The sequence below is a fragment of the Myotis davidii genome, unplaced genomic scaffold (genome assembly GCF_000327345.1).
Source record: "Myotis davidii unplaced genomic scaffold, ASM32734v1 scaffold370, whole genome shotgun sequence".
Classification (NCBI taxonomy): Eukaryota; Metazoa; Chordata; class Mammalia; order Chiroptera; family Vespertilionidae; genus Myotis; species Myotis davidii.
This window is the reverse complement of record NW_006288615.1, coordinates 13,294,561-13,310,499: the sequence shown is the minus strand read 5'-3', so window position 1 is coordinate 13,310,499 and position 15,939 is coordinate 13,294,561. Positions and strand designations below refer to the sequence as shown.

General features: G+C 34.2%; 1 protein-coding gene across 1 annotated transcript in view; it reads left to right on the top strand.

Annotated features, from left to right (window-relative positions):
• The window catches only part of AGPS (alkylglycerone phosphate synthase), a 137,023-nt gene that overhangs the window by 59,307 nt on the left and 61,777 nt on the right, over positions 1–15,939 (top strand). Inside the window, exons 9-10 of the mRNA XM_015561967.1 lie at positions 5,612–5,737; positions 9,461–9,569. Of these exons, the coding sequence (XP_015417453.1) occupies positions 5,612–5,737; positions 9,461–9,569 (235 nt within the window). The remainder of the gene's footprint in view (positions 1–5,611; positions 5,738–9,460; positions 9,570–15,939) is intronic.

Sequence of the window (15,939 nt, the reverse complement as noted above, 5' to 3'; positions counted from 1 at the left end):
TACTTTTGGGGGGATCCTAATTAATTTTTTTAAAACTTTAGGTTCCCTTATGGTTTCTAAGCAGGCAATTATTAAAATGTATTGGTTCCTTCAACCTCCTCAAACATGGGTAAGATGTGACTCAGCTTTTATAAACAAAAATTAGAATGTCCAGTTTGTTGATGTTCTTACCACTTTGTTCCACTTGGGTTACAGAGACTCCCTCCTCTTTTTAAAAGGACTTTGAGGGATAAGTGACATACTTATTGATCTTATTTTTTTTTTGGTCTTTTTCCTTCTTTCTTGTAAAGAGTTGAATGAAATTGGTATGCCAGCGAACAATTCTATAAGAAAGGCTTTGAAAAAAATGATTAAACTCTTTACTGTCTTTATTTTTAATTTAATGCAGTAAGAACAGAGAACTGGAACATATTTGTTGAGAATGTTGAAGATCTTCAATAAGTCAAGGTTTTATATAAGTTAGCATAATTAGATTTGCTAATTATTATAGTTTCAGTGGGCAGAATAATAGTAGTTAATGAAAAAAAAAACAACCTATAAAAAGTTCCATATTAGTCTCCCATTATGCCTGAATGAGGCATTATCAACAAAGCAATTTTTTAAAAATAAAGGATGGCCTTTCATGTCTCCAATTTTATATTTTTATTGTGGTATTTGATGTAGTATTTGAACCTTTCCAAGTTTTCTTTTTCTTAAAGGGTTAGATTTAAAATTCAAGAAACATATTTCTTTGAGATTTAAATGAAATTTTCTTAGAGTAAGAACTTCTGATATTTTACTTACTACTTCATTTCTCTAAATAAAACTTTCTTTTTTGCTTCTATTAGACTATAATATAGTTTCTACATCTGTATTGACCCCAATTCAAGTTCTTCCTTGTTAAACTCTGTGTCCTTCAGTTTCTATTTCGGTTGAGGTAACCAGCTAAAAACATCCTGCTTTTTCCTTTTAGAAGTTTTAAAATTATAGACATATTGTAGTTGTGTAGCACAGATTTTAATCTTTTTAATTTTTAAATTACATTGATGTTAAAATATTTAAAATTTAAGGCGGTCACTAACATGTCAATTATGAATTTTGGGAATTTGCTTTTAGGCTTATTAAATCTTTGGCTACTTCATTTCATTAGTTAATAGCCTGGGGATGTGTGACTTATATTTTTCCTGCCTACAGACTCATTTCCTTATGCTTCAATTTCTTTCTTCATCTATAAAATGAAGATAATAATTCCTCTACATAAGGTTTTCATTAGGATGAAATACATTAATAATGTAAAGTACTTAGAACTTGTATCATTGCACTAATTTTTATTGAGCACTGTCTGTTTTATTCAAATACAGCTGACTTTAAGTATTCCTTCTACATACCAAAGACTCCCAAATTTTTATCATCACCTCACACTTCTTTCATGAACTCCAGACTTGTATATCCAGTTGCTTAGTTGATGTCTCGATTTGCATATTTAATGCACATTTTAGACAAAATGTCTTAAACCAGTGGTCAGCCAACTGCGGCTTGCGAGCCACATGGGGCTCTTTGGCCCCTTGAGTGTGGCTCTTCCACAAAATACCAACTTCTGCTCATGGGCCATGAAGTTTCAATCACACTGTACGTGCGCGCCCGCATGTGGTATTTTGTGGAAGAGCCACAATCAAGAGGCCAAAGAGCCGCATGTGGCTTGCAAGCCACAGTTTGCCGACCACTGTCTTAAACTAACTCAACATTTAAAAATTGAATTTCTGTTTTTCTCCACAGTTGGCTTTTTCTGTAGCCTTCTCATTCTCAGTTGATGGAATTCAGTACTTTGGGAAGCTTGGGCTTAAATCCTTGGAATCATTTATTTTTATTTAATTGTTTTATAATGGTTTTATTGAGATATAATTGCCATGCAGTAAACTGCACTCATTTAACCCCTTGCGGTCGTTTGTCTACTCTCAGCCACCAAAGCTTTTTTACGGTTCCGGTCGTATGTCTGCTCTCAGCCACCACAGCAAGGAACCGTACGAATCTTAACTCTATTCATTCATGTATCAGTTCATAATTTCTCTGAAAGCTCTTAAGTGTCTAAGCGACCTTGTCACAAACTAAAACACTGGCGAATCTGAAAGTAACTTGAAGAGTTTTATTTTGGCACCTTGAATACTGACTCTGACGTAGAAAGTGATAACGTTTGTAGTGATTCTACTAGTAGTGACGTAGTTCCAAAAAAGAATGAATAAATCTTGTTTATCCTTCATAATCTTGCATGTTAAGTATCACTGCTCTTTCAATGGAAATTAATTCCGACCAGTATGACACCCATGTCCAAATTTAATACGGCCGCAAAGGGTTAATATCTACAACTTGAGAGATTTACGGTTAAGATGGTGGCGTAGGTAAATGTGGTACTCAAACTCTCCCACAACTACATCAAAATGACAACTAAACTGGAGAACAACCATCATTCAAAACCATCTAAAATCTAGCTGAATGGAGGTCCTACAATTAAGGATTTAAAGAAGAAACTACATGGAGACTGATAGGAGGGGTGGAGACATGGAAAGGCTGGTCCCACAACCACATATGGTGGTTTAAAATTGGGAAGGATATCTTGGTTGTGGAGGGACCCCCTGAGGAGCAAGGGGCCCCAGCCCACACCAGGCCTCCCAGCCCAGGGTTCCAGAGCTAGGAAGAGAAGTTCCCATAACTTCTGGCTGTAAAAACCAGTGGGGATTGTGGTTGAGTGAAACAGGGCTCCTGGTGTCCTAGGAAATTTTACGCACGAACTTTCTCATATTCAGATCTGAGCTCCAGCACTGAAGCAGCAGCTTGAAAGGAACCAGGGACATATGGGGAGGAACTGAATTATCTTGGCATCAGGGCAAGAGCTGGGGTGGGGCACAATTATGCCAGGCAAAAGTATTGGCAGAGGCCATTTTTCCTTTTCTGAGATAACCCCCTCAGAGTCAGCAGGCAGGCACTATATCTGAGTCCCCATCAGCCTGGCTCACACTGTTCATCCTACCCTGGTGATTTGCTAAAATTCTGCCCACCCAACTTGTGGGCCAACCCATGCTGTTTCCAGTGGCCTATCTTGGTTCATGCTTCAGACTTTCCTAAAATCTCTGAAACAAGCATCATCTGGTCTCTGTGTACTCTGTAACTCTTGCTAAGTGGCCTCAGACCTCGCACTAGCGGCAGCTAGCCTTGGTTCACAGCTTGGTCTCTCCTGGGTACCTCTAAGCCCAGAACAAGTAGCTGCCATCTGCAGATCACTCTGTAGCTCATGCCAGTAGCCCCAGGCAGGGCACAGACCAAGGCTGACCTTGCACACACTCAATAGACAGTTTCAGATCACCCCAGATTACAATCCTACTGCCTCCACGAGTGACACACTCAATGGGTGGACTCAGTGAGCACCAAAGCCCTCTGAAGCAAGTCCTGCTCCATAAGGTTGGTTCCTGCACAGCAGTTCCTCCGCTATAGTAGTAGCCGGTCCTTGCAGCTCATCAGCCTGGGGGTCAATCTCTTCCAGTGATGTTAACAGCAATCAAGGCTCAACAACAACAGGAGAATGCACACAGTCCACACAGGTGCACCTCGGAGCGCTCAGCTTGGATGAATGGGGAGGCTGTGCTACTGGGCCCTTCAGGACATCTACTTTACCAAGTCTGGGAGACATAGCAGCTCTACCTAATACATAAAAACAAACATAGTGAAGCAGCCAATATGTGAAGATAAACAGGTCCCAAAAGAAAGCAAAGGAGAAATATCCAGAAAAAGAACTAAGTGAAATGAAAGCTAGCAAACTACCAGATACAAAGTTCAAAACAATGGTTATAAGATGCACAAGAAACTTAGAACTTCAACAACATAAAAAAAGGACATAGCAACCATAAAAAAGAACCAGTCAGAGATGAAGGTTACACTAACTGAAATAAAGAATACTTTACAGGGAAGCAATTGTAGAGTAGATGAAACCAAGAATCAAATCAGCAATTTGGAATATAAGGAAGCAAAAAAACCCCCAATCAGAACAGAAAAAACAAAAAAGAAGAATAAAAAAAACAATGAAGATAGTGTAAGGAGCCTCTGGGAAAACGTCAAGTATATCAACTTTCACATCATGAAGGTGCTGGAAGGAGAACACAGAAAACAAGAAATTGAAAACCTATTTAAAAAATAATGACAGAAGACTTCCCTAACCTGGTGAAGGAAATAGATATACAAGTCCTGGAAGCACATAGTCCCAAACTCTGTATGCACTTATAGAAATAATTTAAATGTGTAATTACTTGCTTCTGTATAGGTAATGTGGAGATTTTGTCTTGAGAATATATGAAAACTCCCTGTTCAGTACCTAGCACATCTAAGTTTTCATGAATATCTTTTCTTTTCCTTCTCCTAATTTCAGAAAATTTGAAAAGCAGTAGTCTTTTGAAAAGAAATAATATGAATATAGATTGTTTGGAAGTTAGGAAAGAAATATAACAGTTTGATAATCTTCATTTTAACCTATTCAGTCATGTATTTAAGCTACCTTCTTGTGGGTGGTTATTAACCTCTTAAAATTAAATATATTAAATAGTGAAAAAATCCTATTATGTAACAATTGATATATTTTTAAACCTTGTTTTTCTAGCAACAAACCTAGAAAAGGTAAATAATTTGCATTGCTTGTGTGGGAAAGCTAACAAATTATATTTAACCTAATTGGCTCTCAAATTTTGGATTACAGCTTTCATACCATACTTAAATATGTGGATACAAACATAGCTGACATATTCTACATCTATGCATGGCTTACTTGAAAAATGAAAGCAGTTGCTTAACTGGATGACTATCAAATGGTCAACACAGATTGATGGGCTTGAGTGCAGTGACAGTGGGTATGCAGATGGTGGTGTCTGTACTGTTTGACATGAGATGGCAGAGTCTTTAAAAATGATTTCAGTGGAATGGCTTTGGTGTTGCAGTAAAGGGCATCCATTCAACCTCAGGTGCTGTGCAGCTGGCAAAGCCAAGCTAATATAGAAAAATGAGAAACAAGTGACTATTTAATGTACAGGAATGCACGATCTGCATTACAAATAAATGACAGTATTACATGCAGGAAACCTGGCCAGATGGCTGTACATTAAAACACATGACTCCTAGAGAGAATTAAGTACAGGCAATTTGCTTGGGTTTTCTGCAGGCCTGCTGCATATTATATTAGGGTAGGGAGAACAAGAGATTAAGTGCTTTATTTATTGAAAGTGTTTAGGTGAAGTTGGCAGTTATTTAAGCATACTCTGATCTCCATAAGTATTTACATGGTCTCTTTGTGGAAAAAAATAGTAGGGTGGGTAGTTGGCTTTAAAATAAAAGGATATAAGGAATAAGATTGTCTTGTGAACTTGTGAAAAATACAACCGTCTTTTTGGACCACATCTTAGTTTTGTAAAGTTTTCCTTGATGCAAAAGTGTAAACATTTTCGTGGGGGACAAGTATTTCTTTTTCTATATAGGTTTTAATGAGTCCAAATTCCAGTGACATATGGGGATTTAAAAGTGGGAAGAGTTAATATGTTGAGTGCTTTGTGAAACGGGACCATTTTCACTAGTAAAACATTACATATTTGTTTTTCAGCTTAAAGAAAGTGGTTATTGTACAGGTCATGAACCAGATTCCATGGAATTCAGCACTGTGGGAGGATGGGTATCTACTCGGGCATCAGGCATGAAGAAGAATATCTATGGCAATATTGAAGACCTGGTAAATTTTTTCTAGTTATTTTATAATCATTGATTAATATATAGAGATTATAAAGTGATGTAAGCCTATAAAATTTAGTTGGATGGTGGAGTCCCCTCAGAAATATACTTATTTTGATTATGGTAACACTGATTGTGCAGTGGTCATTACTTAAGGGTGCTCCTTTTCAAGTGATTGATATTTAAGCTTGGTAAATGTTTCATAGTATCTGATATAAAATATATAAATATTATTTGATAATCCTCATGGAGCTTCAGTGTTCAACTCTACCAAGATTTTAGTCAATTTATTTAGATAATCTCATCATTGTTACTCTTGCCTTAGGAGATTTTTATATTTTTCTCAAAAAATAATTTTTCTATATAGAGTTAAAGAGCCTGAATGAAAATGTTCTAGTGAGTGGCCATATAACCTCTAATGTTTTGTGTGCACACACCATTTTGTTTTACTGATCTGGTGTCAGTGTTCTAACAGTTATTATTATTTTTAAATATATTTTTATTGATTTCAGACAGGAAGGGAGAGGGGGAGAGAGATAGAAACATCCATGAGAGAGGATCATTGAATGGCTGCCTCCTGCATCTTCCCTACTGGGGATCAAGCCTGCATCCCGGCCGGTTATGTGCCCTTGACCTGAATCAAACCCGGGACCCTTCAGTCTGCAGACCAGTGCTCTACCCGCTGAGCCAAACCAGCCAGGCCTGACAATTATTTTGATAGTGTAACAACTGTGGGCATCCTGGTTAGGAATTAGGTATTGTTTGTTCCATTTGTACTTTTAGTAGTTGACCTGATAGTTGTATGACCTTGTACAAATTGGTTCACCTTTCTAAACAAGTTTCCTCCTCTGTAAAATGGAACAAATAAATGTTAATTGCTGTATAGAGTTATAAGAAGTAAAGGACATAAAATGAAAATTCTTAGTTCCTGGTATACAGTAGGTGCTTCAAAAATGTTAGTTTCCTTATCAGCAATATTTTGATAAAAATTTTAAATAACTTTATGAGACTATTAAAGTTAGGGTAGGGAGAACAAGAGATTAAGTGCTTTATTTATTTAAGTGCTTAATAATGTTCCTAACATTATTCTTAGAGTTACTTAGCTTTGCTCTTCAAATCTAAAATTTCAACATTTTTATCACTATCTTCATTACTGGAAATATCAAATCTTTAATGAATTTTGGTTCTTTATAGTTACATCAGAAATTTAAGACTTTGTCTGTATTATGAATACTTTTTAAATGTTTACATTATCCTGTTTATATATATTTTTACTGACTTTTAGAAATCAAATTTTCATTTTGCAATGAAAATAAATTCAGTTTCAGAGAGAATTTGATCCTTTTGCTAGTGTATTATTGAGGTTTATCAGAGTTAAGCAAATATTTGACAGGTTGCTATATTTAGTACTACTAAAGCATGCAATTTATTTTCATCCTTTTTAGAGAAATTTAAGGGCCATAAATTATAAGCATACATCATAATGTACTTATTTACATTAGTAATTACTTAGCATATTTTACTTTTAACACAAAATTTTTTATAATAATTTCCACTGAAACTGTATTAATTTCCATTAATTGATTTTATAAAAACTGCTGAAGTTAATATATTCCTTTATGTGGTTAGAGTAGAATTCATGAAAAACATTAAATTTCTTGTGTTAAAAATATTTCTCTAATCAATATTGTTGCATAATTCTTTCAAGTACAATAAATAATGATACTAATACCTATTTAATTGTTTGAAAAGAGCTGAAGATGGTTAGTATAAATTTTTAACATTATAACCTGAAAATTGAGATGTCTTGGTGCTTTCTGTATGTTATGGGATAAACTTTTCATCTTACATTCTGGTCGCTACTTGTTTTTAAGGTCATTTTAAGGAATTCTAATTATAGTCCAACTCAAATATTTTTTTTCTTAATATATTTTATTGATTTTTTAGAGAGAGGAAGGGAGAAGGATAGAGAGTTAGAATCATCGATGAGAGAGAAACATTGACCAGCTGCCTCCTGCACACTCCCTACTTGGGATGTGCCCACAACCAAGGTACATGCCCTTGACCGGAATCGAACCTGGGCCTCTTCAGTCCACAGGCCGACGCTCTATCCACTGAGCCAAACCAGTTTGGCTCAAATATTTTTTAATTTAATGATTATCTCTTCATAAATGATTTCCTGATCATTTGATTAAATAATTATGATTTTTATGGTTTGCTATAAAGTTGAAGCTCTTGGCTGTCAGCAATAATCCATTGCTTCTGTGCAAGATTCCTTGGTATACTATTCAGTTATGAAACACAGATGGAAAGTCAGATATGCTATTATATTAACTAAATAAAATAATTTCTAACACTTTTAATATCTTTGTACTTATCTTTACAGACCACTTACTAAGCATGCTCACAAACATATAGATATATCTAGTTTTTAATATAAAAAGGATCATACCATGTTTATTCTGCTTTTTAAATTATATTATTGACATGTTAATATGTAAATGAACATAGGTTTACACATCATTTAAATAGAGTGCATATAATTCTTTTGTTGGTAATTCATAGTTTATTAAAGTAACTCCCTATTAATAAACATTTAAGTTGTTCTTGATTTCAAAACTATCAAAAACAAAGGGGGAAAATAATCTGCTTTATTAATACTTTTTAGCATACATCCTTAAATGTTTTTTGGGGGGGTAAGTTCCTAGAGCTTGAATTATTGGACAAGATGCTTAAACATTTTTAAATCTATGTATCCTATAGCCAGATTGCTCTACAGGGATTTTGTGCCAATTGACATTCCCACTAGCACTATGAGAATCCTTACTTTATTGGACTCTTTATTTATATTTTGCCTTAATTTTAATTTCTTTAATTGCTAGTAAATGTAAACTTTTGAAATGATCTCTTTGGCAATTTTTATTTCTTATTTTGTAAGTTGCTTATTGATGTTCTTTGCTCATTTTCTTCAACAGTACATAGACTTTATTTATTTGGTCAAAAATCATTCCAAAAATGTGTTGGATTTTTACCTAACCATTTCGGATTCAGATCTCAGAAACTATTTTTGAATGACAACCCCTCCCCCACACAGTGTACTTAATTTTTCACCTGTGTGAAACGTATCTCACAGATATATCACACACATGTCTCTCTCCCTCTTTAACTCAGTCACAGGATCTCCCTCTGCATCCCAACTTTGACCTGATCATAATTAATACTTTAATCTTTTCACTCTTTCTTACTAAGTAGGCAGATTAGCTACATTGAAGGAGGGGATAAGTCAAGAATATATATTGTTTTAGAATTCTAAGCAGTGTTTGAGATGAATGATAATGTTTCATAAATATTGTTAAATATAAGTGAAAGATTGAACCTATTAAAATATAATCATTGCTTATTTTTTCTGTCCTTTAGTTCTTTGCTACATAGATAACCTGAGACTAAATTTGGTTCAAAGAAATGTGCTTAAGGTGTTCCTAAGATAATGAATATACCTAAACCAATAAGAATCTTAGATTGATTTGTCCCTCTTTTAAAGTTTATAAAATTTAATTTTAGTTTAATAATTACTAAAAGATATTAGAATTCTGAAGGGCAGCAACATTTATTACCTAACCCAATATTTAAAAAGTAGTGTTTTATATAAATATCTGGATGTGTGTACACACACAACAGTCACTGACAAATGTCTAGAATTTACATCATGCATTGTATTAAACAGGTGGTTCATATAAAAATGGTAACACCTAGAGGTATAATAGAAAAAAGCTGTCAAGGACCTCGTATGTCAACAGGCCCTGATATCCATCACTTCATCATGGGATCTGAAGGTAAATATAACTGCAAATTTATTATGAAAAAATACGTTACTGACTCAGATTTGTGAGAATCTGTGATATTGTGATATCAGATATTTGAAAGAAAGACATATATATTTAAATAATAGTGATATTTTTTAAGTTTCATGACTTTAGTACTTCATAAAGTTTTTATTAAGAAGACATCTTATTAAATTTCCTTTTACATTTTACTTTTTTATAGTTTTAGAGACAGCTTAGTCTTTTTGGTTTTATTTGATTTTTCTTTTAGAGTTTTTAATAACATTAAGAAAAATAGTTGTTAGGATTAAAATAGTTTGCTTTAACATTTTATATTATAACATTCTTTAATGTCTGAATAATTGGGGGAAACAGCTGATAAAGTGTTGTTTCATGACTTGTCTTTCTATAATTATATCTGTTATTATTGCTATTTGCTTTGTTTAAGAGGAATTTAAAATTCTGTTGATTCATATACTTTTATTTATTTATTTTTTTTTAAATATATTTTATTGATTTTTTACAGAGAGGAAGGGAGAGAGATAGAGAGTTAGAAACATCGATGAGAGAGAAACATCAATCAGCTGCCTCCTGCACATCTCCCACTGGGGAGGTGCCCGCAACCCAGGTACATGCCCTTGACCGGAATCGAACCTGGGACCTTTCAGTCCGCAGGCCGACGCTCCATCCACTGAGCCAAACCGGTTTCGGCTGATTCATATACTTTTAAAACTTATGTTGGTCTTTTATTTTTTTCACTACTGAAGTGGTAGCCTTTGCTTGGCTACTTGATGTTGTATAGATTAGAATGTAGTTCTCTATTTTATTCCAAATATTTAATTCCTATACCAATCAGAAAAAAACTAATCTTTCTTCTATTTTGCAAAGTAACTATTATGTAGGCACTGTGAATTGAAGGTGAACATGTGCTCATTTTTAATTCTTAGAATGGTAGAAAGGGAAACTCCTTAAATACAGAGAAATAAGATAAAACAGGGTTTCTAAAGTAGCAGAGGAACTCATTACTTACTTCAGAAGGTGGTACAGGCTGAAAAGAAGATAGAGTTTGGAAACATTTAGCTATATGCATGGATAAAAACAGTTTATAATAACCTAGGGTAAATTCTAACTTTTGACACTAATATCAAGGAGGGAAAAACACACTACTAGTATGTGTCTTAGGACATGCTAGAGGTCAACTACTGAGTTATGAACAGTGGAATAGTTTAGGTCTTTTTCATAACAACCAATAACAAACTTTTGTCAAGATATCTCCCCAGTTCACTCTTAATTTTCGAATTTTTATTTTTTATATTTTTAATTAAATTTATTGGGGTGACATTGGGTAATAACATTTTATAAGGTTTCAAGTGTACAAATCTATGACACATTATCTGTACATTGCATTGTGTGCCCACAGTCACATCTTCTTCCATCACCATATAATTGACCCCCTTTACCCTTTATTACCCCCCTCCCCTTCCGTCTGGTAACCACCATACTGTTGTCTGTGTCTGAGTTTTTGTTATTTGTTTTTCTTGTTTGTTCTTATTCCTTTTCTGATCAGTATACTCTTCTAAGGAAAAAACAACAGTTTTAATGACAAAAATAAAATGTTAAATTCCTTTAAATAATACAGTTCTCTATTATTTTGGGACTTTTTGTACTATTGCATCATCTGAAAGTTAACTAAAAGTATGTAACTTTTTCCATCAGATGTCAAATTGAATAACAATAAGTGTCAGAAATTATAAATATAAATTATCTTTTCAAGTAACAACTTTAGACATTTTTTAAATCCCATTGATTAGCATTTTAAAAATTCTGGTTGCTAGGTACTATGCTGGCACACTCAGGACACAGGTAATAATAGACCGTACTAATACAGTTCAATAAATTCTTTAATAGAAGTAAACACTGGAAAATATAGGCAAAAGGTCACATGAATGGGTATTAGGAAGACTTCCCAAGAGAATCCATGCTCAAAGTGGTCCTGTAGGGTTAATAAGGAGAAAGTAATTTCAGATAAGGTTGAGGGATAAGGTGGGAGAGAATTGTCCTGCAGAGAAAACTGCATATGGGCAGGCTTAGAAGTAACAAAGAACCATGTCTGCTTTATGAAGCTCTTAGTTTTTCAGTAGAATGGGAACATAAGATTTAATTGTAGGGTAGAGTGGGCAGCAGGTTGAAGGGCAGAGTGGTAAAGGTTATAGGGGTTAGAGATAATATGGTCTTTACACCTTTTAAAATACTTTGAACTTTATCTAAAAAATTGGACTGCCTCCTTCTAGTTAATTATTGAATAAATTTAAGAAAGACAAACTCATTAATATAATAAATATGTATAAAAACATATATCCGAGGGTAAATTACTGTATTTAAATGAAATTTTCTTACAAATGTGCATGAAGAATGCCATAATGATTTAAGAGCATGAACTGTGAAATCTATTAGATGTGGATTTCAATACTTACATTTTTGTAACTTCGTGTAAATTAGGTAATTTTCTATTCCCAGTGACCTCAGCTATAATATGAGGATAATAAAGTAAAAATCTTAATAAGCTTTTTGTGAGGATTAAATGAGATTATGCTAAGCAGTTTATAAGCATGCAGTAAGTAATCAGTACATGTTAAATTTATCATTATTGTTGTGACTTTATTATTTTGGCATTAATGACCTTTACAAGTGTATTTATGGTCCCTAATCCCCATGTCTGTATGTATGTGGATGTAAACTCATCCTAATATAGGCTAGGAGATAGCATGATTGAGTAAGTAATTTTATGTGAAATCATATTCTTTTATAAAATGTATTTTTATTTGCTATTTTGAACTATCTAAATAATAACCTCCTGCCTTAACTGTGAATCATAAACTTTTCCTTGAGCTTTAATAATATTTTTCTTTTGTTGCAGTTAAATCATTTGAGGACAATCTTGAAAGCATTATCATTAAAAAGCCCCATTTTCTCCTATCTTACTAAGTTACACATGTGACTAACCACTTTAATGTTTTTGTCTTGTTTGGTGTTATGAATTTCTTGTAGTTTATTTTAACAAACAGCTCATTTTAAATGCTCTAACATGATCAATATAATGAAAATTATAGTAAATAGTCAAAGCATTCGAAATGCTTTGTATTCTTTTCCTGTGTTTGGAGTTTACTAGTAGTAACCTACAATGATTTGCGTTTCTATTTGGAAAGTGGTTAAAAGTACTGTTTTAAAAACCAAACCAAACCCATGACCCACCTTTTAGCCTTTTCTGTAGGATGAAATAGGTTAAATGCTTACTATAGGTTCTTTTTTTGTAGTCTTAGTAGTCACCTTTTGGGTAAATAAAGCTTACTCTTCAATGGATTCTTCAAGAGAGGCACAGATGTATATCACATGAGTTTTGGAATGTTCTAAACTGGTTTTCTATGGCCTTAATACTTGCAGGTCGGCTTGAGTGGATGTAATAATCCTTAGGTCACACTTTCTTCCCTTGTTTTTTGAAAATGCTGCTCCACTGGATGTTGTTTTAAAGAACCCTGATGCCAGCTTTCTTGCCTTTGTAACTCGTTTACTCTTTTTTGCCTGGAGGCCCTGAGAATTTTTTGTTTCATTATTGTTAAAATTTACTGCTTTTACAACTCAAGAGTTTATTGTCCTGTCATTTTGCTCTGGTACCTAGTACACCATTTCTGTGTAAAAATTCAGATCTTATTTTATTTGTGGAAAATTTTTTTTGGATTGTAGTGTTAAATATTAGGGGTTTTTCCCATTGTTTTTATTTTTCTTATGCATATATCTGATTTCCTTTCCTTCTTTTCTATTTCAACCACTGTTTCTCTGACCTTTTTTCTTGATTTATTTTTTTTTATTTCATTTTCATTCTCTTGGTTATTTTTCTATCTTTCTTCAATGCCCTTTATTAAATTTTCATTAGAATCTATGCTGTTCTTTTCTTTCCTGAGTTTGGTCATCTCTTATTTTATTTCTTGTTTTTTGTCCACTTAAGTTTTTAGTGTTTATATTTCTGACTTAGGAATTTTTTCATCTCCCCAAGTACTTATTTGACAATATTTCAGTTTGAAATGTGTTACAGTTTTTAGAATTATGGTTGGTTTGGGGAAGGGGAGCTTTTCACCCACAGAAAAGTTTTTGTTTACATTTTCTGATTTTTTCCCAATAGGCTTTTATGGATTTGGTCTGCTTTTCTGTTCCTGTTTATTATTTGGAAAGGATTCCTAGTTTGAGAGTGTTTTTTTTGTTTTGTTTTGTTTTTGTTAGTCACTTCTAACCTCTTTTGTGCTCCTTGTTTTATGGATGATGGTGGTTTTGTTAAGAGAAGGCATGACATGCCTGTGTCTCTTTCATTTCTATGAGATTTGTAATTTTTCTTTTAATATTTCCCTTCACCGCTTTATCTTCAAGGAGTACCACACTTCTCAAAATATGATTTTCCCTTGAATATATGCCCCTTGCTTCTCTAAGGCTGCCATTTCTGGTTCCTCCCATTTTCAAACCCCTCCAATGGCCAGGGCTATGGATTACCAAACCTTGTATAATATTTTGACATTTCTGTTGCACTTTTGCATTCTGGAGTTGATTTTGACTGTGCTTCCTCCAAGTCCTCTGCTACTCTATATTCTTTCTTTTGCAATCTTTTTTTAAAAAATATATTTTATTAATTTTTGACTGTGCTTCCTCCAAGTCCTCTGCTACTCTATATTCTTTCTTTTGCAATCTTTTTTTAAAAAATATATTTTATTAATTTTTTACAGAGAGGAAGGGAGAGGGAGAGGGACAGAGAGCTAGAAGCATCGATGAGAGAGAAACATCGATTCAGCTGCCTCCTGCACACTCCCTACTTGGGATGTGGCCACAACCAAGGTACATGCCCTTGACCAGAATCGAACCTGGGCCTCTTCAGTCCGCAGGCCGACACTCTATCCACTGAGCCAAACTGGTTAGGGTTCTTTTGCAGTCTTTTAAGCCTCCTCTTATTTTCTGCTTTTAGAAGCTTATAGCACCTTGGAAGGCTGTAGAAGGTCTTTTGGAATTTTTTAAAAATCTCTACGTACAGGTAATTTGACGGTCATAATGTTGTTTTTGTTTTGTTTTTTGTCTCTTTGTAATACTGAAGGTATAGTTCCTGGGTGGTTTTATTTGTTTTTCTTTGAAATTTGTTATTTTTGAGTATAAGATTGATTTTTATGGGTTTTTGGGGGGGTTAAGTAGAGGGAGAGGATTCAGAATCAAATGACTGCCATTCTTCTCTGCCTTGAAGTCACCCGAAAGTATATTTTCAAATTATGAAAGATTTTATTTACTTCAAGCAAATACTTATATTTTATATTAAATAATAATTGAAGCATTTAATTTTCTTTATTTTAAAAATGTTTTTATTTATTTTTAGCAAGAGAAGAAGGGAGAGGGATAGAAACATGGATGTGTAAGAGCTACCATGATAGATCAGCTGCCTCCTGCACGTCCCCTACTAGGGATTGAGTCCGCAACCTGGGCATGTGCCCTGACTGGGAATCCAACTAGGAACCTCTTGGTTCATGGGTTTGTGCTCAACCACTGAGCAACACCACCTGGGCAAAGCATTTAATTTTCTTAAAAACATTTGAAAATTATTTTAAAAAAATAATTTTATTTATTAAATTGATTGGGGTGACAAAGGTCAACATGAGCATATAGGTTTTAGGGGTGGGTTTCTATGTTACAAAATCTGTATATTGCATCATGTGACCACTATCAAAAGTCAAATCTTCTCGTCATCTTATATTAGGACTCTCTTCTCTCCCTACCTCCTTCCCTCTGGCAACCACCACACTGCTGTTCGTGTTCATGAGTTTCAGTTTTATATCCCACATATGAGCAAAATCATTAGGTTCTTAGCTTTTTCTGACTGACTTACTTCACTTAGCATAATGTTCTCAAGGTCCATCCATGTTGTTAAAAATGGCACTATTTCATCCTTTCTTATGGCTGAGTAGTATTCCATTGTGTATATGTACCACATGTTCTTTATCCAGTCCTCTATCGCAGGACACTCTGGTTGTTTCCATGTCTTGGCCACCGTGAATAATGCTGTAATGAACATAGGAGTGCATATATGTTTGTGAATACATGATTTCGAGTTTTTGGATATATACCCACGAGTGTGATTGCTGGGTCATATGAGCTCTATTCTTAATTATTTTGAAGAATCGCCAGACTGCTTTCCATAGTGGTTAGTCCAGTCTACATTCCCACCAGCAGTGAATGAGGGTTCCCTTTTTCCACACCTCTCCAATACTTGTTATTGCTTGTCTTGTTGGTAATGACGTCCCCCTTTTTTCCCCATTGACCCCTTCTAACCTGCACCCATAACCTCCTTACCGCCAGG